Below are 27,918 nucleotides of genomic sequence, written 5' to 3'. Positions count from 1 at the left end.
CAGGCTTATAGGGCGATAGTTTCCGGGGTCCGTTGTGGCACCACCTTTGTGGAGTGGGACCACTGTTGCTGTACGCCATTCCTTGGGTACATATCCTGTAGTAAGGCTGAGATTGAACAGTGACTTTATGTGAGGGTTCAGTTCTTCTTGGAGTTCGTGTAAGACTGCTAATAGATTCTATTATTGAGCAAAGGATTTACAGTGGCAGGCCAACTGAACCTATAAGAAAGTATTTAAGAGTAGATAATCCAAAGTTAAGACGAAGTTTTGGCTTACCCAAGATACACAAAGATTTGGATAACTCTCCGCTCAGACTAATAGTTGCCAGCACAAAAAGTAAAACAGAAGCTATAGCACTCTTTGTGGACAAACATTTACAGAAAATAGCAGAAGTGAATAATAGTTAGATTAGAGATACTTCTGATTTTATGAAGAAACTGGAAGGAATTACTGTGTCCCAGTCAGATTTATTAGTTACTTTAGACATCAAGTGCTTATATATGTTTATCCCTAACAAAGAAGGGATGGAGGCAGTTAGGCTCACATTATTGCATTCAAAACTATTTTCACATTATACAATCAGTCTTTTGATGGAAATGTTAGATTTAATATTAGTTACAACTTTTTTGAATTCAATAGAACTGTGTAATGTCAAACCTATGGAGTAGCGATGGGGGAGGCTATGGCCCCTAGCTATGCAAATCTTTTCATGCAAGGCTGGGAGAGGATCAATATCATATTAAGTATTTGTTCAATTAATATTGTTTTGTTCAAATATTTTATTGATAATGTCTTTTTGGTCTGGAGAGGAAGTGAAGAATTGTTAAAAAATGTTTTGAATTATCTAAATGGAATTAATTATTTTTTGCACTTCACTTGTGTAGGATGGCGCAGTGGTGCAGTGGTAGAGTTGTCGCCTCACAGCAAGAGGTTCTCCAGCTTGATTCTCGGCTCGGGTGCCTTCTGTGTGGAGTATGCATGTTCTCCCTGGTTTCCTCTGGGTGCTCTGGTTTCCTCCAATGTTACAAAGACATATCTGGAGTGTTTCTCCCCAGGCCTCCGATGAAAATTGGCTTTGTTCCAAGTTGAACTTTCCCGGTAAACAAATGTTAAATAAATGAATACAGCCTTACTAAATTAATTCTCTTGATGCCACTGTTTTGAAAGTAGATGACAAATTAATTACAAAGATAGATAAAAAAGAAATTCAAAATATCACTTATTTACATTACAGTAGTATGGACTCTAAGACAACCAAGGAAAATATAGTTAAAGGACAACTAATGTGCGTTAACAGCTTAACTCAGAGGGATCAAGATGTTTATGTTGAAAGTGTAAGTCTGTGCAACAAATTTTTAAGTAGAGGGTACCTGGATAAAGTAGTTGCAGCTTCATTTGATGAGATATGTAATAGGAGAAAATAAAAAGTTATGCACTCACCATAACGTTCCATGTGAGTTGTTCATCTCGCCTTCATTCTTGACTGATGGGTTCAGAGCCAATCCCTCGGCTCCGATATGGCCACATGCAAAGCTCTAGGTCTTCCAGTAGCCAAGCCCCCTATCCCATGATGCACTGTGAATTACCTCAGATCTTGTTTGCTGAGTATACTATAACCATATATAATAGTTATCCCCCTATAGAAAGTAAGAAGACATTGAGCAACCAGGATGAAGCAACATCTAGGTCAACTATCAGCCAGGGGGCAGTAAGAGGGAGGGACGTAAGAATGAAGGTGAGAGAAACAACTCACATGGAACATTATGGTGAGTACATAACTTCTTAATGTGAAGTTGTTCAATCTCGCCGTTCATTCTTGACTGATGGGTAACGTCCCAAGTACTATCAAACTCGGGTGGCTCACGGGAGTACATTTCTCAGGACCATGGACCCAAAGGATGCTCTATATCTGGAGGCCTTATCCACTTTGTAATGAGTGATAAAGGTATGAGGTTTTGACCAAGTGACTGCTGCACAAATGTTATCAAGGGGACATTTGGCTGAAAACGCAGAGGATGTAGAGACTGCTCTGGTTGAGTGAGCTTTAATCTTGTGTTGCAAAGGCATATTAGCAGAGGAATATGCAAAAGTGATACAATCAGATGACCATTTAGATAGAGTTGTTTTAGCCACAGGTTTACCTTTCCTGGATTCAGAGAATGAAACAAAAAGTTGGTCTGATTTCCTGAAATCTTTTGTTCTAGCCAAATAAAATCTGAGCTGTCTGTGAACATCAGTTTGGTGCAGCATATACTCTAATTTGTTGGAATGATTAGGGAAGAAACTGGTAACTCAATAACTTGGTTAATATTGGTTTCTGAACAAACTTTGGGCAAAAAAGAAGGATTTGTCCTAAGTGATACTCTGCCAGCATGAAAAATCAAATAAGGAGGGCTGATAGATAAATCCTGAAGCTCTGACACTCTGCGGGCAGAAGTAATAGCCACCAGAAAAATGGTTTTCCACAACAAATATCTGAGGTCACAAGATGATGCTGGTTCAAAAGGAGGGAGAATCATACATGAAAGCATAAAATTTAGATTCCATGGAGAATAGGGAGTTCTCACAGGTGGTCCCATATGAAATGTTCCCTTGAGAAAGGCTTTGGATAACTTGTGGGACATGATGTTTAAACCGTCAACTCCAAGATGAAAACTAGAAATAGCAGCCAACTGAACCCAAACTGTTGCTGCTGCCGCTCCTTTGTTAAAGATCATAGTCAAAACCTCTAATATGGATGTCATGGGGGCTTGGTAAAGATCAATATTATTTTTAGAGGCCCTAGAGAAAATCTCTTCCACTTACTAAGATACAATTTTCTAGTGGAGGGCTTGTGAGAAGACAAAATAATCTGTTTTGTCTCATTGGAAAGGTTATGAAGCCTAGCTATGAGGGGAACTGGAGCAGCCAAGCTGTCAGCTTCAATGACTGCAGAAAGGGATGAAGGTCCCTCGACGGGTGTGTCAGTAGGTCTGGAACTGGGTCCAGAATCCAGGGATCTTCCAAGAGATGAGGTTGAAAGAATGAGAACCAAATCTGCCGAGGCTAATGAGGGGCTATAAGAATGATGGTCCTTCCCAGGGATTTTGCTTTCTGTAGAACCTTGGGTATCAATGATATTGGTGTAAATGCATAGAGGAGACCCGGGGGCCAATCGTGTACGAGTGTGTCCCTTGGGGCTTCTCCCAGAGGGGGAATCAGGACAAAATAGCTTCTGCACTTTGTGTTGATGTGACTGACAAAAAGGTTGCAGCAATGCTGGCCCCATTTGCAGAAAATCTTGTTCGCAATCTCTTGAAGGATCACTTGTGTGGCAATAGGATTGCCCTGCTAAGTTTGTCTGCTATCATGTTGGATCTCCCCGGGAGGTGCATTACCAACAGAAAGCACTGGGAGGAAACAGCCCACTGCCAAACTCTGAGGGCTTCTTGGCAAAGGGGGTAAGATCTGGTTCCCCCTTGTTTGTTCAAATACCAGACTACTGACATATTGTCAGTCTGAATTGCAATCGTTCCCAGAGGAAGAGAGTCCTGGAAGTACTGCAGTGCCAAAGGTACTGCTCTCATCTCCAGGATATTGATATGCAAATGTGACACCTAATCAGCCCATGTGCCTTGGGCAGTCTTTCCCTAAAAATGCCTCCCCACCTATCAGTGAAGCATCCGTGGTCAAAATGGCTACTGGAACTAGAACAAATGGGGCGTCCTATGGTGACATGAAGAGATGTCAACCACCACTGGAGGTCTTTCTTGCAAGAGCTTGTAATCAATATTGTGTGGTCCATGGGTAGTTCCTGGTATGACCATTGAGTGTACAACAGCCATTGAAGGATCTGCATATGCATTCTTGCTAATGATATGGCTAGGATTGCTGCAGCCATCATACCCAATACTTTCAGAACTTCTGACGCTGGTGTTCTGTCTTTCGATACCAATGTGCTGACATGCTGACGAAGAAGAAAGACTCTTTCTATTAGTAGCTTTAAAGTAGTGGTTGAGGTGTCTAGCTCTGCCCCAGTAAAAACGATATGCTGCGATGGTGACAAGGCAGACTTTTCTGAGTTGACTGTAATGCCTAGATGACTGCAGAGTGACAGAGTGTACTCTCTTGCCCGAATAAGTTGATGCCTGGTGGTGGCGGTGAGGAGCCAATCATCTAGGTATGGAAACACCTGGAATCCTAGATGCCTCAGGTGAGCCGTGCCCACTGTCATGCATTTGGTGAACACTCTGGGGGCTCTAGTGAGACCAAAGGGCAGGGCTCAAAACTGAAGATGATTGGCTCCCAGCCAGAAATGCAGGTGGTCTCGGGATGGCCTGGCCATCTTTATGTGGTAGTACGCATCCTTGAGATCTATCAAGCACATCCAATTGTCTTTCTCTAAGAAGGGAAGTATAGACTGAAGCGTGACCATCCGGAACTTCTCTTTCTTTACATATTGGTTCAGTCTGCTGAGGTCCAAAATAGGTCTCCAGTCCCCTGTTTTCTTTGGAACCAAAAAATCTTGAGTAAGTTCCAGATCCTGCTTGGTCTGCTGGGACTGGCTGGATGACTCTTTTTTTCTAGCAACTTTTGGACCTCTATAGTTGCCTGTTCCCTGTAACTGGGTGGAATGTCCAGGATTCTCCTTACAGACAGAGGGGGTGTGGCAAAAGGTATGAAGTACCCTCTGGAAATGATACTTTGTACCCAGCTGTCTTTTGTAATTTTTTGCCAGGCATCTGGGTATAAAGATAAGCGACCCTCAACTGCCTGGAGCAGGATAGTAGGGCCTCCTTTCAGGAGCGCTGGTAGGGTTTCCCAGAGAAGTGATCTCTGTCACCCTGATGTTGCAGACCCCCTCTGCTGCGAGGGTGGCGTCTTCCACTATTACCCCCTCCTCTGCCCCTGGGGGGGGTTCACCATGTGTGTCCTAAAAGGCTCCTCGGGCTTTCCGGAACCACATTTTCCCTCCCCTTTGACCTTTGGGATAAGGTCGGGTAGGGGTGGAAAAATGGACTCCCACGGCAGACAGTCTTTCCCTCATGTTCACACCTGGTCAAGGTTTCCTTCACTTTAGGCTCAAAAAGGGATGAGCCATCAAAGGGGGTGTTCAGGAAGGATGACTTGAAGGGCTCCATGAAGGAACACAAGCACATCCAGGAATGTCTTCTAAGAGTGATTCTTGTACCTGCTGCCCCACTCGTTCCATCAGCTGCATAGGATATGAGATGCATGGATGAGTTGACAATAGAATTTAGGGTAGAAAGCTGGGCAGCAACTTTATCAGAGGCACCTGCAGCCACTGTACCCTGAAGAGTATCTCCAACTCCTTAAGGAGATCTCTTTGCAGTCTAGTAAAATGGGTTAAGTAGTTCAGTGAAGAGAGAACAAAGGTCACTGAACTGAACATGCATTTTCCATATCTATCCATGATCCTAGACTCTCTATTAGGAGGATGGATAGATGAGGAAGTCTCTGACATTTCCTTTTTGCTGGCTGCCGCCACCACCATGGCATCAACAGGAACTCATTTGGTTAAGAATGTTTTGTCTGGCGAGGCTGATATAAACTTGTCAGGCCTCCTAGGGACAGGCTCCATGGACTCCAGTGACTCCCACTCCCTTCAAGAAACCAACTGCATGAGCTCATTGAAGGGTGGAGACACCCAAGAGGTGGTGGGTTGAGACCCAAAAGCCTTCAGGGGAACTGACTCATTCTCAGTAGGGTTTTAGGACTGCCAATCACCCCTCTGCCTAAGGATCTCAAGTATCTCAGCAAAGGAGATATCCTCAAAAAGGGACCATGGGACCCTTCTGACTCATCCAAGTCAGTATCAGATGTTAAAGACTCCTGTGGGGAGTCCAAGTGTCTCCTCTTGCACAATTTCTTCCTAGGAACCTCTTCAGTCTGGGTTTCTGGAGAGGTCTCGGAAGAGCAGGGGGCCCCCTGTGGGGCTATCTGAGGCTCTGGGTCTCTACGCTTAGCCTGGATGATGGAAGCAGAAGCAGACACAGGTGCTTTAGGGGATGAAGAAGCAAGGCCTGAAGTCGAGGATGTCTTTGGTGACAAAGCTCTCCTCATGGCATCGAAGGCACCACGGCTCCGATGGGAAGGAATAGAGGGAACCGTCAAACCCTCCCGCACTGAGGCTGTGGGCTCCGAGCCAGAGGTAGGAGCTGAGTTCATCCGAGCTGAAGCCCCGAGAGGGAGAGTCAGCACCGACAAGTCAGTTTGGCTATCCTCTCCAGATCTGACTGGAGAGTGTTGGCTCCTAGAATCCCCAGTCAGCACCCAGGATGTCAGAGTGGATGGAGCCGGGGACACAAGAACAGGCCTCGACTCCAACGGCTCCATGATCAACAGGTCTGACTCTTCTGGCTCCAAAGGGCAGACATGGCTAGGAGGAGGAGGAGTAGTCAAAGCAGGAGTAGTGGTCTTCACCGCTTGGGTGAGAGCTGGTCAGCAATTTAGCAAGGCCTGGTGCCTGTAGAAGCTTCTGCACCATATCCAAATCTGAGAGGTGGACTGATGACCTAGATGAATTGTTAGGCCTCCTAGGATGGTGCCGACTGAAGTAAAAGTGACTGAGGCACTTTGGATACCGGCTCCAAGGCAATGGGCCAGCTCTGAAAAGAAAAGACAGTCGGCTCCAAAACTTGTGGAGCTGATGTCTCATCAGATTTTTTTTTATTTTGATTTTTTTTTTTTTGAGTCCTTAGATTCAGTAGATGACTCGGAGGACTCAGAGGATTTGCTAGCCACATCCTGGTCACTCAGTGCCTCTTGAAAAGGGTGTTTTAGCAAACCCCTATCCATTAATTTCCTTTTCCTCTCTAACAGAAACCTGGAAGAAAAGGAATGGCAGATAGCACAAGATTCTTGCAAGTGGACAGCCCCTAAACAATATACGCAGGTAACATGCCCATCAGTGACTGACATTTTTGATTACAGTCCGGACATTTTTTAAAACTGGACTTGGGATGCTTGTCCTTATCATCTGCCATGATACCACACTAAACCACGCGGATCCAAAGTCACTGAGAAACTATCAACAATAGGTTCTAAATACACACACACACACACACACACACACACACACACACACACACACACACATGAGAGCCTAAGATAAAGGTATTCAAAAACTCTATGGTATAAGTACTACAGAATAAATGTAACACAAACACTCAAGTCAACTAGGCTGAAAAACGAAGCCAAATATCTAAAGAGTAAATACAGTAAGCATATAATATCACACCAAAAAATGCTTATACTATAATTATAACTGTTATAGAATATCTAAGACACACTCAAGAGTTAACTAGGCCAAAAACAACAAGGCCAAATATCTAAAGAGTAGATATAGTAAGAATATAATATCACACGGGAAGGGGAAAGCTATAAGAGCTAACTATGTAACTACTTATGCAAAATATTAGTAAAGCTATATATAAAAGCTACTAAACAGAAATTTTTTGAAAGTTACTGGCTCGAGCATACACTCGAACCTCAGATCAGATGCCACGACAAACTAGATCTGAGGTAATTCACAGTGCATCATGGGATAGGGGGCTTGGCCTCGAGTTACTGGAAGACCTCGAACTTTGCATGTGGCCATATAGTACTAGTAGTAGTAGTAGTAGCAGCAGTATTATTATTAGTAGTAGTAGTAGTAGTAGTACTAGTAGTAGTAGTAGTAGCAGTATTATTATTATTATTAGTAGTAGTAGTACTAGTAGTAGTAGTAGTAGTAGCAGTATTATTATTATTAGTAGTAGTAGTAGTAGTAGTAGAAGCAGTATTATTATTATTAGTAGTAGTAGTACTAGTAGTAGTAGTAGCAGTATTATTATTATTATTATTAGTAGTAGTAGTAGCACTAGTAGTAGTAGTAGCAGTATTATTATTATTATTAGTAGTAGTAGTAGTAGCAGTATTATTATTATTAGTAGTAGTAGTAGTACTAGTAGTAGTAGTAGTAGTAGCAGTATTATTATTATTATTATTAGTAGTAGTAGTACTAGTAGTAGTAGTAGTAGTAGTAGCAGTATTATTATTATTATTATTATTAGTAGTAGTAGTAGTAGTAGTAGTAGTAGTAGTAGTAGCAGTATTATTATTATTATTAGTAGTAGTAGTAGTAGTAGTAGTAGTAGTAGTAGTAGCAGTATTATTATTATTATTAGTAGTAGTAGTAGTAGCAGTATTATTATTATTAGTAGTAGTAGTAGTAGCAGTATTATTATTATTATTATTATTATTATAAAAACATTTAATGCATTGCCTCTTATCTAGAGTTAAACTATTCCCAGCACCATAAAGTCTGCTCTTCAAATTTTTCCTTAGAACCAGCCAGTTTTTTTAGTTTTAGCAATCATATCTGTCTCTTTGAGCTCAGCACTTGTTCAGAACTCATTGTAAGCACTAAATAAGCTACAAATTAATACAGCACTCAACTTTACTCACTTGTCTAGAGGAAAACAGTTTTTAATGTTTAATAAATAAGCACCTATGCAGGCATGTCTAAGGGTCCTGGTGTTTTCTCCTGTCTGCCTGATGAATCTGGGCATCTTGGGGCAATGCAGCAATTGCCTCATGTACACAGACAACCCTCTCCTCCTACCACCCAACACTACAACATGTGAGAGATGCACTTATATAGCCAAGGTGGAAGCAAAGCTCTCTTCACCCAAGACTGGACTAGACAGTCAAGAGGAGAAGGCAAACACTTGCACCACACCACACTCATCACATAGTCCCTCAAAACCTACACCACCAAAACACACACATAGAAACACAAAACACACACCTACCTTTGTGGAGGCTCTCAATAAAAATCTGCCCAAGCAACAGGGACCTCCAAAGCAGAAACGCAAGCAACCTCCACCCCCCAACACAATCCAAATGACACATAGCGCGCAAACTGTGACACTCAACCACAGCCCATAAGGCATAACAACGTACCCAACACTCATAGTCATAGGTGACTCTATAGCCAGGCACACTGATGTTCCACTCACCAGGCTAAATAAGGAGAAAGTTACTGTCAGCTGCCTGTCGAGTGCCAGGATTCACCACATAAAGCACGCACTCAGGTCACTCCACAACAAGTACAAATATGACTCTGTCATTCTCCGTGTTGGTGTGAATGACCTGAGATGTACCTCCCTGGACTACATGAAAAGAGACATGGAGGAGCTGTCCAATCTTGTAGCAGAGGCAGGTATGACCCTAGCCCTAAGTAGCATCCTGCCATCACCCAAAATGATACCACAGTACAAGGACAAAATTATTGAATTCAACAATTGGTTAAGCTTCTAGTGTCATTCTAAGGGGATCCAGCATCTGTCTGCCTGGGATGACATGATCAACAGACCATGATGCTTTGCCAGAGATGGCCTGCACTTGTTGTCCTTGGGATTCTGGATACTGGCAAAGGCTCTTGCCACCCCGATAGTGCCTTTTTTAGGCATGTTACAAATGACAAATTCACCACCGTAACAGGTACAAGGAAGCAAAATCTGAGGGTAATGCTACTCAATGCTAGAAGTCTAAACCTCAAAATACACTCACTTGAGACACTCCTTAAAATGGAGAACATCGACATCTGTGCAGTGACAGAGACCTGGTTCAAGGCTTCAGAGAGCACCCCTGCATTATCAGGCTATAATTCATACCACACTTTTCGGCCAGCTAACCTGGACCAAAACACGAAAGGCAGAAGCGTGTCCATATTCATTAAGTATATCCACACCTCCAGGCTAGTTGCTTAGCATAATGCATCTGAGATTATCCAGGAGCAACTAACTCTGGGCAAGACCAGAATCCAAATTGTAGCTTGCTACAGATCCCCCACCATGCCCCAGGATTCCCACTCCTCATTTCTTGATACACTGGAAAATATTAGGGTACAACCTAACACCCTAATAATGGGTGATTTCAACTGCCCCACCGTTAACTGGGAAAACTACTCACATACCAACTCTTGTGCTCAACGTTTTCTGGAATTCATAAATTCCAACGCCTTGGATCAACTTATCCATACCCCCACCAGGGGCAACAATATCCTAGACCTGGTCATTACCAACATGGGCAACCGGTGTTCCACACCAGAGATCAATTCCTCGTTGGTCAGATACAAACACAAGCTAATCACCATAGACATCCACATCCCGCCCCCCCCCCCAATTAGGGAAACCACCGTAAACACTTTCTCCAAAGCCAACTTCATGAATCTTAAGACAGAAATGGCAAACTTCACGACACCCATGCAGATGGACAATAGAGGTATGATTGCTGAATCCTACACAAATGTACTTTATAAGCATTTACACGAGTGCATGGATCGTGCAATCCCTAACAGAACCAAGATACTATCCTCCAAAAAAAGGAACCCAATCTGGTGGTCCCTGCCATAAACAAACTCTACAATTATAACTCACTAAACTAGGTATAAATCCCTATGTCACAAGATGGGTTGCCAACTGGCTCACTGACCGAACCCACACTGTGAAAGTAGCAGACTCTAAATCCAACTTCAGACCAGTGACAAGTGGAGTACCACAGGGTTCAGTCCTAGGTCCTCTTCTGTTTGGTATCTACTTCTCTGAAGTACAGGCAAACACAGAAGGTCTTTGGCTAACAAAGTTCACAGATGACTGCAAACTAGGAGCCATAATCAAATCTCCTAACAATGTGGACATCCTACAAAAGGGCCTCACTGAGACAGATGCCTGATGTCAAAGCCATGGCCTCAAGCTCAATGCCAAAAAGTGCATTGTCATCCCTTTTGGTAAAAACTCTGTATCCATGAACTACCACATATAGGCAGTAGTCTACTTAACACCAAAAGTGTGATAAGAGACCTTGGGACACAGGTGGACAGTAGTCTCTCCTTTGATAATCACATTGCCACAGTAGTCAGGAAATCCTTCTATGTGGCACACCTCACCACAAAGGGTTTCTCATCCAGGAAAAAAGAGGTCGTTGCTCCTCTTCTACTCGTCACTCATTAGACCCATTATAGAATACAGATCCCCTTTTGGTATGTACCTCACAAGGCCACAGAAATACCTCACAAAGAGGATTACCAGACTCAAACAGATGCCCTATGCAGACCGTCTCAAAAAACTACAGCTTTACTCCATTGCATATCGCCAACTCAGAGGCAATCTCTGCCTAACATACAAAGCTATGTCAAACCCAGAGCTATTGGACATGCGCCACTTAAAGAAACCCAATGCCACCGAGCTACACACTCTAGGGACCTAAACCTTGTCACCACAATAAACAGAACATGCTGGAGGGATAGATTTCTGTCCCAGAGACTTCCCATACTCTGGAGAAAACTACCTATCTATATCAAACAAAGCTCCTCATTAGCACTCAGAAAAATCTTGATAATTGAATGGGTGATAGGAAATTCACCCCGGGGATCACTTCTGTGGCTCTGCTTGACAGGGGCACAGGAAAATAATTTTCTTGTGTGGCAAAAGCCAGGGTATCTTTTTGGCTAGGCTTATATAGGCCCTAGTAGCCTAGTACCTACCTATGAACCTATATGTAAAACCATTCTTGCATTAATTAAAAACCTGGATATGTATTAAGCATAGTTTCTAGTACAAACATCTGTTCAAATTTTTGTTTCACATTTTTAACTGTTTGTTAATTGTGCGTTTTTTCTAGTAAATAAGTGAGGATTAAAGTCAATAAATAATGACCTATATTTCAGTTTCAGACTTCATATTCATCAGAAAATGCATGCCTACACAAAACCTTTTATTCTGGCTTTTTTTAATTTATAAGAGAAATGTTTAAAATGTGTGCCTGTTTTGGGGCCTTTGCCCCCTCCCCCACCGTTTGTTTTTGTGCAGACTTCTTTTGTTTAGAGCTATGATTATAGTTATATGTATGAATGAAATTCAGCTTGTTCAATGATAACAGTTACAGTCTGAATGTTTTCCAAATCTGAGTTGCGTTCATGAACATCATAAACTAAGATGTAAAGATTATTTTGGATAAGTGCATGATTCAACAACCCCTAAGCCTCTAATTTACAGTACCGACTGTGTTTCACTTATGGAGACCCACAATTAGTATCAGTGAACTTATGTACTAATTAGTGTAGAAGTTTATTTACATTTTGTTTACCGGTTTGTTTAACTGGTCGGAGCTCATTTTTAGTGTTTGTCAGTAGGCTGAGAAATTATTCTGATAAAACTACAACCTACAATATACATAGCTCTCATCTTATTTGTTCCCGAATCAGGAACAACGTGAAAAAATAATGAGGGACAAAGATCTAAAATCGGAAACTGTTTTAATCATTACTCTGGTTCATCTAGAACGCCAACAGTTAAACAGATTTTATACCAGCAAACCCTTTCTGAAAAGTCTGACACATATTTTTACTTACGTAACCTCATATCCTTCAGAAAATACATGCTAACACAAATCTTGTTATTCTGGCAACTTTATAAGAGCATTATTTAAAATGTGTCCCTATTTTTGGACTTTGACCTTTGCGCCCCCCATTATGTCAGGCTTTGTCCAGATTTCTTGTGCTAAGAGGTTCGGGGGGGGGGGGGGTGCTAGTCATACCTCTCAAATATCCCTGACTTAGCAAAACGCCCTGATTTGACCTCATGCTTTTGGTGTGTTCCTTACAAAATGTATGGTTTCTTAGCAAATTACCAAGGATTGCAGCTACTAAATCATGATAGAGATTAAACTTCAAATGTAATATCCTTCGGAAAATGCATGCTAATGGAATACCTGTTACTGTATTGTTATTTTAAATATGTAACAATAAAATGTAAAACTTATTTTGTCCTGTGTCTCTGATTCTTGAAATAACAGACTTAGAGGTTTGGGTCCAGTGCCGGGTTTGTCTGAAGGTGAGGAGAGTCTTGGCTTGTAAAACAGTAGCCTTTCCTGTTTACTGTTTCCCAAGTAGTCATGACTTGTGCGCCACTCATTTTCTTCCGTGCTGTTTGACATCAGCTTACACCACCATAATGTACATACCTCTCAGCTGGCCAGATTTTCTTAGGATGTTCGGATTTATGGCTCATACTGTTCGTCTGTTCCTCATAAAAATTGTGGCTTTCTGACAAATAAGTGAGGACTGACTTCACTAAATAATGACGGACATTTGAGTTTCAGACATCCTTCGGAAATGCATGGTAATGCAAAACCTTTTATTCTAACAATGTCCTCTGTTATGAGCGCAGCAATACAATGCGGCAGTATTACAAATATATCGTTGTTTTGTGTACTATTTTTGGTTCTGTCCAGAAGCTTAGGTATCAACCTCTTACACCAAGAAATCTGGACGCAGCCTAGGGACAGATTTAAATATTGCTCTTACAAACTTAGAAAGTTGCTAGAATAATACGATTTGTGTTAATATTAACTTTCTGAAAAATATAACCTGTGACAATCACATATATGCCCTTATTTAGTGACTTCAGTCCTCAAGTGATTTGTCAGAAAACCGAAGATTTTATGAGGGACAGACCAAAAATATGAGACAAAGATCTGGACATTCTCCGAAAATCTAGACAGTTTACACATATGGCCATCACGGCTTAGGTAACAATTAATTTCATTGCATACTCCAGTAACTAGCCTTTTGGCAAGGTTTTATCCACACCTTATACCCGATTACTGCCAGTTCCTTGCACAGCACTTTTGTCTTTTGGGAACTACTGTCCCAGGATTATTACTGCTGCACTTCAAGCAATACGGACTGCTGGCCTAGAGAGTTTAGGACCTCACTATTTTAAGACACTGCCACTCGTGGTGTGGAACGGGGCATTCATACACGTCTGTAATTCAGCTCGTTGCGAATCCGATATGCTGCATGTCCTAACGTACAGTGGTAGTAAGTTTCTTTATACCAGTTAGGTAATTAAAAGTCTGCGATACTCATACTAAGGTCATTACTCCCAGAAGAAATTTTACAGTATTGTTTCATAAATAAAGTCAGGAACATTGCGCAAGACTTGGGCGAACATATCTTCCTAATCCTGGCATCTAGGATACACCTCTTAATTCTGAATAACTAGACCTCATTTGGGGTCTTAAAAAGTCCATGTTCTTCCAAGTTCTACATGGAAAGGGTATGTCACATTCAGTGTTAGGAAGTGTTTAACTCGTGTGTGTGTGTGTGTGTGTGTGTGTGTGTGTGTGTGTGTGTGTGTGTATATATATATATATATATGGTATATAGAAATGAATCCTATTCATTCATTAAAATATCTTTCTGTGAGTAAATCCAGTATATTTTAACCATCCTATGACCTTCCTAGTACGTGTTCCACATTTTGCCAGTTTGTTCCACATTATGAAGGCTACTGACAGTAGCCTACTGCTCCTCATTTTGGAGAAGGAAGGTTGAAGTGCATCAGGTTTATCCAAACATTAATGGAAATCCGAATTAAGAACAATTACCAACAGCAGAATTAGACGTGCTCTTTAGCTAACACACCTCGTCATTTCATTTTAATTTAAGGGGTACCGATCTTTGCATTAAGTAAAATCAGCATATTTTAACCATCGTGTGACTTTCTAACTTGAATCTGTTAGTGAGTTATTGCTAGTGCATGCTAATTTGTTCTACATCATAATGGCTAGTGTTCCTCATTTTGGAGATGGAAGGTTGAGAGCTATGAAAATAGATGACAAAAAATCTGGATAAACTGCAAAAATGTACTCAGTTAAGAGGTATGAAAGAGGGGCAAGGGTAAATTCTCCATCTCCGTTATATCACCGACTCATATACAAAAGCATCCCAGTGTTACATCAATCAGCAGTCAGGCGCTTGTGCCACCACTTTATTTAGTTATTTATTTTACATTTGCTTGCGTAGAAGTCTGACTGGGCATGATAACCCATTTCCAGCGGTGACACGGTGAGAAAAGCTCCAAAAATTACAATCACAGAATTATAATTGTCAATAAAGCAATATATTAATGATGTACAGACAGATAGACACCTTATATGTGCGTGTGTGTTGCATGACATGGGAACTGTGACAAAATTGACTCAGACATTGTTTCCTTCATTCCGTCCATCCACAACCCCTTTTCCCATTTTTGCACATGGAGTTGGGGTGTCACTTAGACAGAGGCAATCATCTTGAGCCAAGGTTTATACCACCGGGTGGCTAGCCCTGCCGCATTATGTCACTGGTACCACTCACTCGCACACACACTATCACCTACGGCCAGTGTGGAGTGTCCAGTCCATCTACAAAATGTCTTTGCAATGTGGGAGGAAACCAGAGCACCCGGAGGAAAATTTTAACTTTAATCCGTGTGTTCTCAGTGAAGGCAAGCCCATGACAAATAAATAAAAAAAGCTATTCTTACCTGCTGCCAGTTTTATTGTAAATTCTGGGGCAAAATAAACAAGTACATAGCTAAAGCTGGTTTCATAGAGATGACTGACGGGTACTTGCGTATTATTGCAACCACGTTGCAAACAACTCACTCTTGATATGTCCATTTGCCGTTCAAGTGCCGCCAAACTTATTTAACATTATTTGGCCAGATCTGATTCATTACAATCTTATTTACTTTTCCTTTAGGAGTTAACGTGTCATTTGGGTACTAATAAAATTAACAGTATTAGTGCGCTACCACAATTAATGGCTTAAGTTGTACAACATGGCATGTCCAGACACATCATACATTTTGATGTGTATGTCAGTAGTTTCCAACGACAAATGTAAAATTATAAACCTGGTTGTTTTATATAAATAAGTAAAGCAAATCACACTGTATGAAAGTGCTACACTGAAAAAGTAAGCTGATACAACTCGCCCCACCCACCAACCCATCCACTTTTTTCTGAAAACTTTACACTTTTAGCTTTAACAGCAAAGAGAAACCGGAAGATATGATCACCTGGTTCTCACAGCTGCATTTTTCATCTACAGACAGATTGCATTTGGTGTAATTAAAAATGTTATTACAGACAAAAGTGCACAATTTACATTAATAAATACATGTGTTTAACATTACATGATGTATTGAAATATGCAGCCATGCTTCATGCAATGATGCAACGGTTTAAAGAAGCATCGTTCACAGAAAGGAATGTGCTAAATTATTCGATTGTCAAAGCGTCTTTGTGGTGATAGTGAAGAATCTCACAACGATCCCTTTATTTTTTCTGCAAATAAACTGTAAAGGTTCACATTGCTGATGAGGTAGAAAACAGAACCAATGAACTTACTGTTGAAGTTGATGTCACAAGAACTATGCAATAAAATAGAGTTGTGCTTTGTCCTGTCTGTCAGTGTGTGTGTGTGAAGGTATTGCAACAGTAATATTGTACGATGCGCCATCAATGCCCAAACGTAATTCCTAATTTCCTCACCGTTAAATATTTTCAGATATAAGCACAACATTTATTTTAGGCACTGTGATCATATCTTAAGTTTCATTTGCTTTGTTCTCAGTAGTTTTCATGAAACACGCAAATGACAGATCAAAGTCATTCAGTTTTTAATTCCCAGATTCTTATCATCAGACTCGGGGCTCTCCAGATCAACAGCAAACACACTGTTTATAAGTCCCAACTTGACTTGCAGTTAATTCCAGTTGTCAAATCCAGCTGTCAGACAGATAAAGGTAACAATCTGTTGCTGGTATCCCTACAAGTGGCCTGAGTGACTTTCAACAGGGCGTTCACAAAGTTTTGATGGCCTGCAGCCTTTAATAAGCAGCTGAAAACTTCATCCTTTTTTGCTTTTGTCTTTGGTTACAGAACCATACCCTCACCACGTTCTTTTTCAGATCCAGTTTCTCTGCAATGGCTGCGATCTTCTCTGAAGAAGGTCGGGGTTGCACTGAGAAGTAAGCTTCAAGGGAACGCTTTTCTGGGGCAGCAATGGAGGTGCGTTTCCGTTTCGTGTCCCCTCCAATGAATACCTGTGGTTTGCTCATATTTTCCTGTTGAGCCCTTTCCGCCTCCTCTAGCCAAGCCTCTAAAATGGGTTTTAGGGCGACCATGTTGTTATGAGACAATGTAAGTGACTCAAATCTGCAGATAGTGCTTTGACTCAAACAGCCAACCCCTGGGATTTTCAAGTTTGCCAAGGCAGATCCTACATCGGCCTGTGTGACTCCAAGTTTTATTCTTCTCTGTTTGAACCTCTCCGCAAAGGATTCGAGGTCCCTCGGGTCTATCTCGGTCTCACTGCTCTGCATGACACTGTGGGAAGCTAAGCTATGTGGGCTGGGCATGTTGATAGTCTGTGGGTGCTGGGACAGGTGACTTATGGTTGTCAAGTGGACATGTGGGTGGGAGGCTGGGGTACCAATGTCAGGCGCTGGCATGCCTCCCAGAGATATGGATGAAGTAAGTGTGTCCAGCAGATCACTTTCCAAACCCTGTGATGGTTGATGGTGAGGATGATGGCTAGCCAGGACCGAAGAGTGGTGCAAGATGGAAGAAGTAGGACTGCATGATACTGTGCTCATGGTGTGGTAGGAGGCATCCGGTTTAAACGGGTGTGCCTTCTGTGAATGAGATACTATGTCCAAAGCCGCCAGAGTTTCAGCACCTCGTAGCAATGACTCATCAAAGCCAGCAAAGATGCTGCCTTGAATCTGTGAATGAAATACAGAAAAGTGTCACGTGAGCAAAGGAACGTGCTAAGACAAAGTGCACTTCACACACACACACGCACGCACAGACACACATTCGCTCAATAAATCTCAATAAACAGATAAACCTTACAGTAAAGACGCAACTTGAATGGGTAAGGAAACCCTGAATATACAAAATGTATAAGGCCAGTCACTGACGTCTCAGAGAGAAAAATATATCCTGCATTTAAATCCGTTTCTTTTTAAGTGTCACAACTTTGATTTGAGTAAACTTTTTGCACTGTTTCTTATATGCAGTGACAAAGCAGTGAGGATGAAATAAAATGAGAATAAAGCCGAAATGACCAGGGTTACTTAATAAATGTTAGTTCTTGTAACTTAAAGGCTGACTTAATAAAGGATTTCAATTGACATGTTGTTTCTACACACACGCGCGCGCACGCGCACACACAATCTCTCTCAATAAATCTCAATATACAGGTAAACCTTATAGTAAAGACGCAACTTGCATGGGTAAGGGAAACCCTGAATAAACCAAATGTATATGGCCAGTCACTGACGTCTCGGAGAGAAAAAATATATATTCTGCATTTAAATCCGCTTCTTTCTAAGTGTCACAACTTTGATTTCGATAAACTTTTTGTACTGCTTCTTATATGCAGTTACAAAGCAGTGAGGGTGAGAATAAAGCCGAAACGACCAGGATTACTTAATAAATGTTAGTTAGTTCTTGTAACTTAAAAGCTGACAGAATAAATGATTTCAATTAACATGTTGTTTCTACACACAAAAGACGCACGCGCGCGCACACACACACACACACACACACACACGAGTAAAGACGCAACTTGAATGGGTAAGGGAAACCCTGAATAAACCAAATGTATATGGCCAGTCACTGACGTCTCGGAGAGGAAAAGGGTCACAACTTTGATTTGGTTAAACGTTTTGCACTTCTTCTTATATGCAGTGAGGATGAGAATAAAGTTGAAATGGCCAGGGTTATTTAATACATATTAGTTCTTGTGACTTAGAATAAAGGATGTAAATTAACATGTTGTTTCTACACACACACACACACACACACACACACACACACACACACACAAGCAATTCGCGTGTTTATAACTTTCATTATATAGTAACCCCAATCCACCCCATCTTTCAACGAATTGATGATTCACAGGAAGGCCAGAATAAAATTCTGTGTGGAAATAACAGACGTCCCTGGCAGTCATGAAATGGACAGGTGTGGATGAGGATTACATTTATGACTTACCTTGCGGTTACAGAATTGGTTGCTGTTTGGTAATATTAAACCAATGCAACTTCTTTTATACTTGCACCTTTCTTAAGTGAATAGTGCCAATATTTCGTGTTCCTAAGGCAGGGACTTATTTTTGTCTTTCTTCCTGCTCCTAGACTTTGATAGCGATGTCTTAAACAAGCTCCATCTAACACGATTAAGTTCCACAACTGAAACAGGTGCTTAGCTATGGACACTTCTGCTAAATCCTTAGGTATAGCTGGAAGAAATGTTTTAATCTAACGTGCCACCAGACCTGTCAACCACTCAGCGTAAGAAATCTGGACAAAAAAAAAAAAGCTGGAGGACAATGGCCATAAATCAGGGACATGTTTTAAATAGTGGTCTTACAAACTTAGAAGGTTGCTAGAATAACACGTTTTGCAACAGCCTATTTTTATTCTGAATGGAATGAACCCATTGTCATTTATTCATTGAGTTCAGTCCTCAATGATTTGCCAAGAAAAAAAAACGTGCATTTTATGAGGAATGGACAAAAAGGCAAAAATCTTTGCATTCCACACCTCACAAGTGTACCTCATTACGAGGAACACGCCTCATTTAGGGTCTTAAAAATTCATGTTCCTCCAAGTTCCACACTGAAAGGAAGTCACACATTTTTGTTAGGGGCAAATTGAAAAGAATCATATTAATTAGTTAAAAATATATATAAGTAAAACCACATATTTTAACCATTCTGAGCTGCTGAGAAGTACGACTGTATGACAATGTTGTAAAGAAAGCTCCCGAAATGGAAAGCTAACTTTCCAAGTTTTCGCTCTAGTCTGACGGCGATGTAACAAGCAAACATTTCACAATGATCAAAGCTGCAGACTGTACTCCTTATGTACTGAGGCGGGAGAAAGCGAGCAGGTGTGATGCATCCCTGACTTTGGAAAGAAATGGAGACAGTCAACGGGTGGCCTTACCTGACTGGGGGGCAGGCATGCCCTGCGAAGAGCCTCCGAGCTGCTGTGAAGGTGCGCGTACTTGGGCTCATGGAGCATGCTGAAAGCCGAATGTTTCCCATTTATAGACATCATGGTGACACTTGTACAGGTGAAAGCTGATATAAGCAGTAGGTGCGGCGAGTGAAGCGGGAGCCCCTTAGACTTTTTTATTGTCGGCCCACAGCCAGTCTCCTGGTCCTACATTACAGAGAAGGCTGATCCACGCGCCCCCATTTATTGAATGGATAGAAATGAAGCCCCGCCTGTCTGGCAAGATTGCCGCCACATGGATCGTCATTGTGGTCTAGGCGAGGCTTGATTGGCGTGCAGGGTCTCGAGGGATTTCTCCTTTACAGCTGGCACACGAGCAGCCGGCTCGTGTGGGCTTTAACAGTCTATATGGCTAGTGTTAGTGCAAAAAAGTTCAGAAAAAGTAGTTTCTCCAACAGTCCTGAGAAGACATCACGTTTTCTTTTAGACATTTTCAATCGCACAATTTGTTCCTTCATACCAGTGTGCAAATAAAAAAGCCTACGTGTCATGGCCGCTAAAACATTCGGCTACAGAGGTGACTATAATCGAAAGGGTGGAACATTTATCCCCCAAATGTCCACACAGTTCTCATGCTAACCAAAATGAGATGCACTGCTTCTCATACTATTTAACAAATGGGGAAAATGTGGAATACTTACTAAAACTTGCTGTCAACTTCAACTACTAAGCTCAAAGGTTGATTAAAATGTGTCACTTCACACTTGTAAAAAACGTGTTTTGATGGATTAATAAGTCTCAGTATTATTTTTCAAGGAATAGCAGTTAAAAATTCCAACACTGAATGTGTGACAGGTCTTTTCAAAATGGAAAAGCAAGAAACATGGACTTTTAAGACTTAAAATAAGTGCCCCGATTTTGTCTAAGGATTTAGCTCTGTCCATTTTCAATCCTTTGTAAAACTGGCGATTTGGGGAGAAAAATTGGTGGGATATACATATACGTCATAAATAATGGCAATAATTATACGCCTTTTACTTCAGAAAATGCTTGTTAATTCACGTTCCGTCTCCGTCTCTAGTTAAATAGTATTAGTATTTAAAAAAAGTGCCCCTGCTTTTTTATTGGTTTGCCACCGATTCTTGAGGTAAGCAACTGAGCGGGGTGATCTTACATGTACATTTTTCTCATACACTGTCTGCATGAAAGAGACAATTCCAGCGCAACCCTCCAAACAGCTGCAGCCTGGTGTACAGCGAGTTACACATCCCTGCTATTCACATTTCCCTACATCGGGGGTCGCACATTGACTGCATTCATGACTTGCAAAGAAGAAACAGGAGTGAGTTTTAATTTTGGTCTCCTCTTTTTTTCCTCTTCCATGAATATATTTAGACATGTGGGGTGCAGTAGAGCTTGACCATTCCCTCGAAACCTGCCTTTTGTGCATTTTGCAGTCTCAGGAATGACGGTGGTTTGGAACTACGACGGCTTTAGACATCTTAGTTTAAATTAATTGCATGTCATCTAAAGGAGACACAAATAATTATAGTAAAATCTAGTCCGACAGATTACAGAGAAAACAGGCAGCAGAGAGGGTTAGTAACAGCATCGATCGCAATAATAGCCGAGTTAGCGAAACAGGAAGAACTGCCAACCATCTTAAAGTACGAACAGCAGCTACTAGGTTGGCAGAGAGGCAGTTCCAGAGGCTTTCAGTGGTCACTGCTGCATAGTTCTCAACCTTCCATATTCAAAACGTGGAACATTGCCTCCCATAATGTGGAACAAACGGGCCACACGTGGAACACTTACGGACAACTCACTAAAAACTTCAGCTAGGAAGCTCACAGAATGCTTACACGTGTGTTACCTCTTACTTGTAAAAAAATATTTTACTTAATTAATGAACACGATTTAGTATTATTTATTAGGAATGAATTTAGGTATTTATTTTATTTACATTTGTTAACCAGGTAGTGTCTGACTGGATCACTAGCCCGTTTTCAGCAGAGACCCAGGGAGAAAATCTCCAGAAACAGAAAACAATTAGTAAGACATTAAAAACATATGTTAAAAAAAAGTAACTAAATTACTTAGATAACAAACAGAGAGAACATAGAGCTTAGCATAATGTACTGATAACTGAGTACTAAAAAAATCTATCACAGAGCAAACAATCAGTTCAAAGCATTGGCGATAAGCATAGGCTGTTTAAAGGTGTTAGATTAGGGACTTCCATTTTAAAGTAGCTATTAGACATACTAACGGGTAAAATGGGCCTAGACATTGTCTTTTATTTATTCATAAAAGACTCAGTTAAGCAGAAAGAAAGGATAACCTTGCTGGTCAACAGTTTATTAGAAAGGAAAGATAAGCATAAAGTGTGCAGAAAATAAAGGAATACAGAATGTTCTTTTCTCAAGGGAACAATACAATCTTGCCAGCTACAGAATGTCCCTTAATGGAATGTTACCAAGCTTGGATTACCAAGGGAATCAAGGCTAAATGGGTGAGTAAAGCATCACAGGGTTTTGGTATTATTAAAATATACTTCAGATACAGTTAGAGAAGTCAGTTAAGATTAGTTAGTTAGTTCGACCTGTTATTTCAGAGAAGATTGCAGACACTTGAGCCTGAGTAGAGAAGACAGGTCAGATAAAAACTGTATTAGTTTACATTGTTCAGGACAATCAGAATACGATGTGCAGTAACTTTGAATCCTAATTGTTTATCAGCACTGTTAATGAAGACAGTATTCAGATATTGTGAGCATTTAATAAAGCCTTATTAAATGAATAACACTGTTTGAAAAATTTATTCTGAAAAGTATACAAGACTTGGCCCATAAAAGAGAGACTGGCATGAGTTTGTGTAATTAACAGATAAAACAGCTTAAGAAACTTCTCTGTGTGAAAGATTTTCAGTCCATATATTTCTAGTTAATCACTGTATATTAATCAGATCAGACAATAGTAGTATAAGTAGCGAACGTAAACTCGTCTTAAGTCAAAACAAAACAAAAAGTAATAATAGAAAATATATAATTGTACATCATTACTAAGTATTCGAAAGTAATCCAAGTAAGGCAGGCAGTCTGTTTCCAGTCGAAAATCCTTTATTAAGTACACAGACAAGCGATCCAAGTAAAACAAAAATAGAGTAATAATTTCCTCACAAGCTTTCTAAATATGTAAATATATATATACTTTTTATCAGGCATGGGAGTGGTTTATTGTGCTGTAAAACAAAGTGTTATTGGTACACATGTTAAATTCACATCCCTTCCCCCATCAGTGTGACATTCGAGCTGGTCCTGCCCTACTTAGTAGCTGTCATAATAATATATAACCCTTATGTACTTTAAATAAAATTATATAATGATGTGGTACCTCTTATTTAACCAAATTATTAAGTAGATTATTAAGTCTGTGATTTTATCCAAGACAATATACTACATGGCTGGCAAACAAAAATATATATAAATATATACATATACATTTTGCATGTAAAAATTAATTTCTATTTTCGTAACCTATTGTTAACAAAGATCACTTTCATCCTTCTGGACTTCTTCCGGTCTGTGTACAAGAACCCTAAAAACCTATATAATTGTATAATTAGTTAGTATTGTTATTACACATTATTTTGAATAAAGAGGAAAAAAGAACCAGAAAAAAAATAAAAATAAAAAATGTATGTATGATGATAGAAACAAAATATACACTTAAATTTGAACTGATTTAAAATGTTATTTAAAACCAATTTGTAGAATAAAATAAAATACAATTAGTCATGTAAACAATGTGGCAATTTTCTAAGTTCCAGTGCACTTTTAATTGAACAGTAGTAGTTTAGTCCAGGCTTCCTAAAATAGTTCAGCTTTAATTGCTACATGAGTTCATGTTTCTCCAGAATATTCAGGATGTCTCCTTCAAGATCACCCATGTCTATGCGATCCAGGATCTGGAACATAAAAAATACTTAGTAATGCTGTACAATTATATATTTTCTATTATTGCTTTTTGTTTTGTTTTGTTTTGACTTAAGACAAGTTTACGTTCACTACTTATACTACTATTGTCTGATCTGATTAATATACAGTGATTAACTAGAAATATATGGACTGAAAATATTCCACACAGAGAAGTTTCTTAAATTGTTTTGTTTTTGGACCCACTACAATTTAGTGGGTTGTTTTGAGACTTCGGGGATACCACGGATATTACTTGTTTTTTGTAATTAAGAGAGACTTTCATTCTCAGTCTCATTACAGTGTTTCCAGCTAATTACAGTACAGTACAGTCTTATCAATTTTTACAGTGTCACCCAATCAGGCCTGCTGTCTGGGGAGAGATATATAATTCTTGCAACCCAGCAGCAGCTACTCTGGACAAAGAAAAAATCATAAACAGTTGTAGTGTATAACCCTTTCAAATCCAGTTTCCAGTGCAGCATATATTTTTTTAAGCTCATAGTGGCTGTTATTCCAAGTCACTACAGCAAAAGTACTATGGACATTTCAACAGCACTCTGGAGGTTTTCCAGCTGAAGGCCTCAGTAAAGGTAATCAATGGTGCTGCAGGCCACCCTTTCAGCAAAGGTATAGGTCATTTCCAGCTTAGTCACACTTCGTGTGTTCTACAAAAATCTACAGAATAGCAGTGTTTCATTCAACTACATGCATTCTACAGAGTAAATCAGCCTTATCAAAAAATTCAACAGAAACAGCTGCAGTAAGTAACTTTTTTCAAGTATAGTTTACTGCGGTAGCCGATTTAACAGTTTATTGTAACAGCAAATGTTTCATAATAAACTTTTCAGCAGCATACCAGTGTTTTTACATAAATAAAGATTGTAAACTCTATACAAAATAAGACACAAATTACAACACTACAGCTTCTTATCACAGGAAAGACTTTTCAGTAAATCAGTAGTACTTAATGCAAAAAAAACGGACACAGCAGAAACACATCTGTCAACCAAAGGAACACAGCACCAGTGTTTATTTCAAAAAAGCCTCAAACAACTTCTGCAGACCAGTATTAAATCAAAGCAGTGTTCCTTCAAAAAAAAAAAAAAAAAACATTATCCAGTTAACAGCTATCCATACAAACTTTCAAGTTTCTAGTGTGACATCACACAGCCAAAAAAAAAAGATCAATAAGCTACAAATGACAGCTTACATTCTTCCAGGGTCATAACGTTATGTAAAACTTTATATGTACCTTTTAGTTAAAAGCCCAAAAAAGTTTAAATTAATCAGTTAAAGTCATTTGCATATAAACATGTCAAGGAATACTGCTACAGTTAAAACATCATTATATCTTTGGTTTAAATAAAAAAAAAATGTTCTCTTAAAGTTAAAGGTTATTAGCTCAAAAATGTTAAATATGTCTAAATCCAAAAGGTTTAAATAGCAGAAGCAAACTAATAAGTCAGTTAGTATGGTCGGAAATTTAAATGTAAATGCTTCAGCACATGCAATTCAACATAATTTCAGTTGAAGTATAGTTTCACATACAAATGTTCAAAATGTAATACATGTAATTCAAAATACAGTATTATTTTGCAGTATTAAACATACATATGTCAACACAGTCAATGTACATAACATTCAGGCAATGTCTCAAGTTCACATTACTTCATCTGGTTTATTTTCAGAATCAAGTGCAATGCTTGCACTGAAGGGAGATAAGAAAAATCACAATGCAGATTTTAATAAAGTAAATTCCACTATAACTGAAGAACAAACTTCAATGCTAAGTAAAAAAATGCATTCCATAGGTATCTGTCAAAGGAAAAAACTTCAAAGACCAATACACGTAAGGTTCAGTTAAGGTACATTTAATAACTTGCTGCAAGGAGACAAATACATGCAAATACAGGATTTTGCCTAACTACTAACAGGAAGTACGCTATTCTTATACGGTTCTACAAGACATTGCCTTCTATGGCTGATGTAATCAAACACAACTTTCAGTATTGTTCTACAGCAGATGTTACTCAGATTTTCTGCTGACATGACTGAATTTATGAAAAACATTTTGAGAAAAACAACCTGGCCTTGGTGGGGTCTAGCCCGTTACAAGCTTCTATTGTGTAGTTCTAATACATGTGTTACATTTCAAGGTACTTCTCTAACTTAGGCACAAGCAAATGCTGATTGCAGTTCATATTTTCAAGCAGTCTTTGTTCTGATTATAGCTTCTGCAGCTGTGTATTTTCTCACGGCACAAGCGGAACTCCTTGTCTAAGTCTCATAACATTAATACAAGTGATATTGTTCTATTCATTATTTTCCTGACACAAGCAGAAATTATCTGCTTCCCTGTAAATTTCCAAGCATAAGCAATAGCTGCGCATATTTCATGATAATACAAGATTAGAAAGCTTCTGCAATTCGTACAGATTTATGCGGTGTGAAATAGAATAAATGTGTTAACCCTTTTCAAGCCTTAAATGCACTAAGCATATTACTAATACATACACTAATACATATTTTTCTGACAGTATTCGTAAAGATCAGAGCATTAATCTGTCATTGTTTAAGGTTAAAAAAATAACAATATTTCATTGTTTACAGACAAGTTAACTTCAGTTACATATAGATCTTTATTAAAAGACACAAATGCAGTTTTGTCAGGATTTAAAAGGTCAAAGTTTACAGCAGCTAACAGTTCAAAATGTAGCAACTCTGTACTGGATATAAACATGTCATTAGAGTTATACACTGTTTTAGACTTCAGTAAAAAATGTGCAAATGTACAGATTTTAAATAATTGGTTATGACAGAAACATGCAGATCTATGGGTTAAAGATAAATACATTTAAGTTCAGCTGACATACTGAAGTGCTCAGAAAGACATATTGGGTGTGGCCAGTTTGGAAAAAAAGGTAACTGTATATGTCTATGTCTTGTAAGGTATATCAGAACTAACAATCAAATTAATTCACAGAATAAAGGGTTACAATTACAGATTTGGCAAATTAATTTCTTTATTATTGTTTTGTTTAGCAGTCATTAGTTAAGAGCTTTGTATTAAAGTGTTGCAGTGCATAAACAATATCATAATATAGACAGAGACAAAATAATGTTTGCTAGTTTACAGAATGTAACATTTGAAGTCAATGCTACATTGTAAAAGTGACAACACAGTTAACAATTCAAATCATGTGTATAAAAGAGTACATTATGTAATCAGTTTGAGACCGTATATGTTTTGTACAGAGAAGGCAGTTTGCCAAGCACATCAGCTCAGATTACAGTCAACCTAGCAAACTAAATTAATGACAGTACTATATGCCATAGGGCTATATGGCAAAGATCCATTTAATCCATTTAGTTTTACTATTTAAAAAAAAATTGTAGACAGTAATAATTAATTCTTACAGTATTCAGTACTACTGAAAAGTTAAATGACGTCAGCTAAAAATGGTTATGGTGAGACAGTGGGTGGACTTTCACTCACAAAACAGTATGTTAATATCTAAGGGTCACAAGACAAAACATAAAAAGTTCAATAGTTAAATCTGATTTTATATAGGTGCAGAAATGCACAGTGTTACATTACTACTTTAAGTTTCATTTAAAATTATCAGTTTACCTACAGACGTGCAAGAATTTATTAGCAGTAAATGTTTATTTCATGCAGAAAAATGTAAATAAAGTCAACGCAATAAACAGTGCTATCAGTTTATAATTGTTAAAAATGCAAATGTTATTTTTAAGGACCTGATACTAAATACAATCAAGAACTTTAGCTACCCAGCCTTGCTCAAGAAATAAAAAGAAGAGTTTTAAAATGCCTAACTATAAAGAGGACACTTCAACATTAAAGCAGGCCTTCCTTTACCTCATCAGTGACTGAAGCAATGCACAGTAAAATTTGGCAAGAGCTGTGGTGCAGAAGTTGACTGTCTATGTGTTTCAGTTATTTCTTCAATGTTTGTTTAAAGTTAAAATATATGAGTTAAAGCAAGTATGTATGTTTTCAGACAGTTATATAACAGTAGTAGTTTCAGTTTATGCTTTTATCAATATTCAAGCAATACTGATAAAAAGCTA

The 27,918-nt window shown here is 39.3% G+C and overlaps 1 protein-coding gene across 1 annotated transcript; it reads right to left on the bottom strand.

Annotated features, from left to right (window-relative positions):
* Positions 1–15,174: 15,174 nt before the first annotated feature.
* On the bottom strand, positions 15,175–20,089 carry LOC122789665 (brain-specific homeobox/POU domain protein 3-like). Its single transcript, XM_044057080.1, has 2 exons — positions 19,839–20,089; positions 15,175–17,603 (listed from the first exon to the last, which is right to left on the bottom strand). The coding sequence occupies exons 1-2, from the start codon at positions 19,950–19,952 to the stop codon at positions 16,707–16,709; spliced, it is 1,011 nt and encodes a 336-aa protein (XP_043913015.1). The 5' UTR covers positions 19,953–20,089; the 3' UTR covers positions 15,175–16,706.
* Positions 20,090–27,918: the final 7,829 nt, after the last annotated feature.

This window comes from Protopterus annectens, chromosome 15.part0, assembly GCF_019279795.1.
Source record: "Protopterus annectens isolate FY-2018-M chromosome 15.part0, PAN1.0, whole genome shotgun sequence".
NCBI classification, from domain to species: Eukaryota; Metazoa; Chordata; order Ceratodontiformes; family Protopteridae; genus Protopterus; species Protopterus annectens.
This window is presented reverse-complemented; position numbering and strand designations above follow the sequence as displayed.

What these genes read in the sequence shown, in the direction of transcription:
- LOC122789665 (XM_044057080.1), bottom strand. Translation starts at nt 19,952, where the DNA reads ATGATGTCTATAAATGGGAAACATTCGGCTTTCAGCATGCTCCATGAG. An exon ending in CATGCCTGCCCCCCAGTCAG is followed by an intron (nt 17,604 to 19,838) that starts GTAAGGCCACCC and finishes TTTCATTCACAG; the next exon opens with ATTCAAGGCAGCATCTTTGC.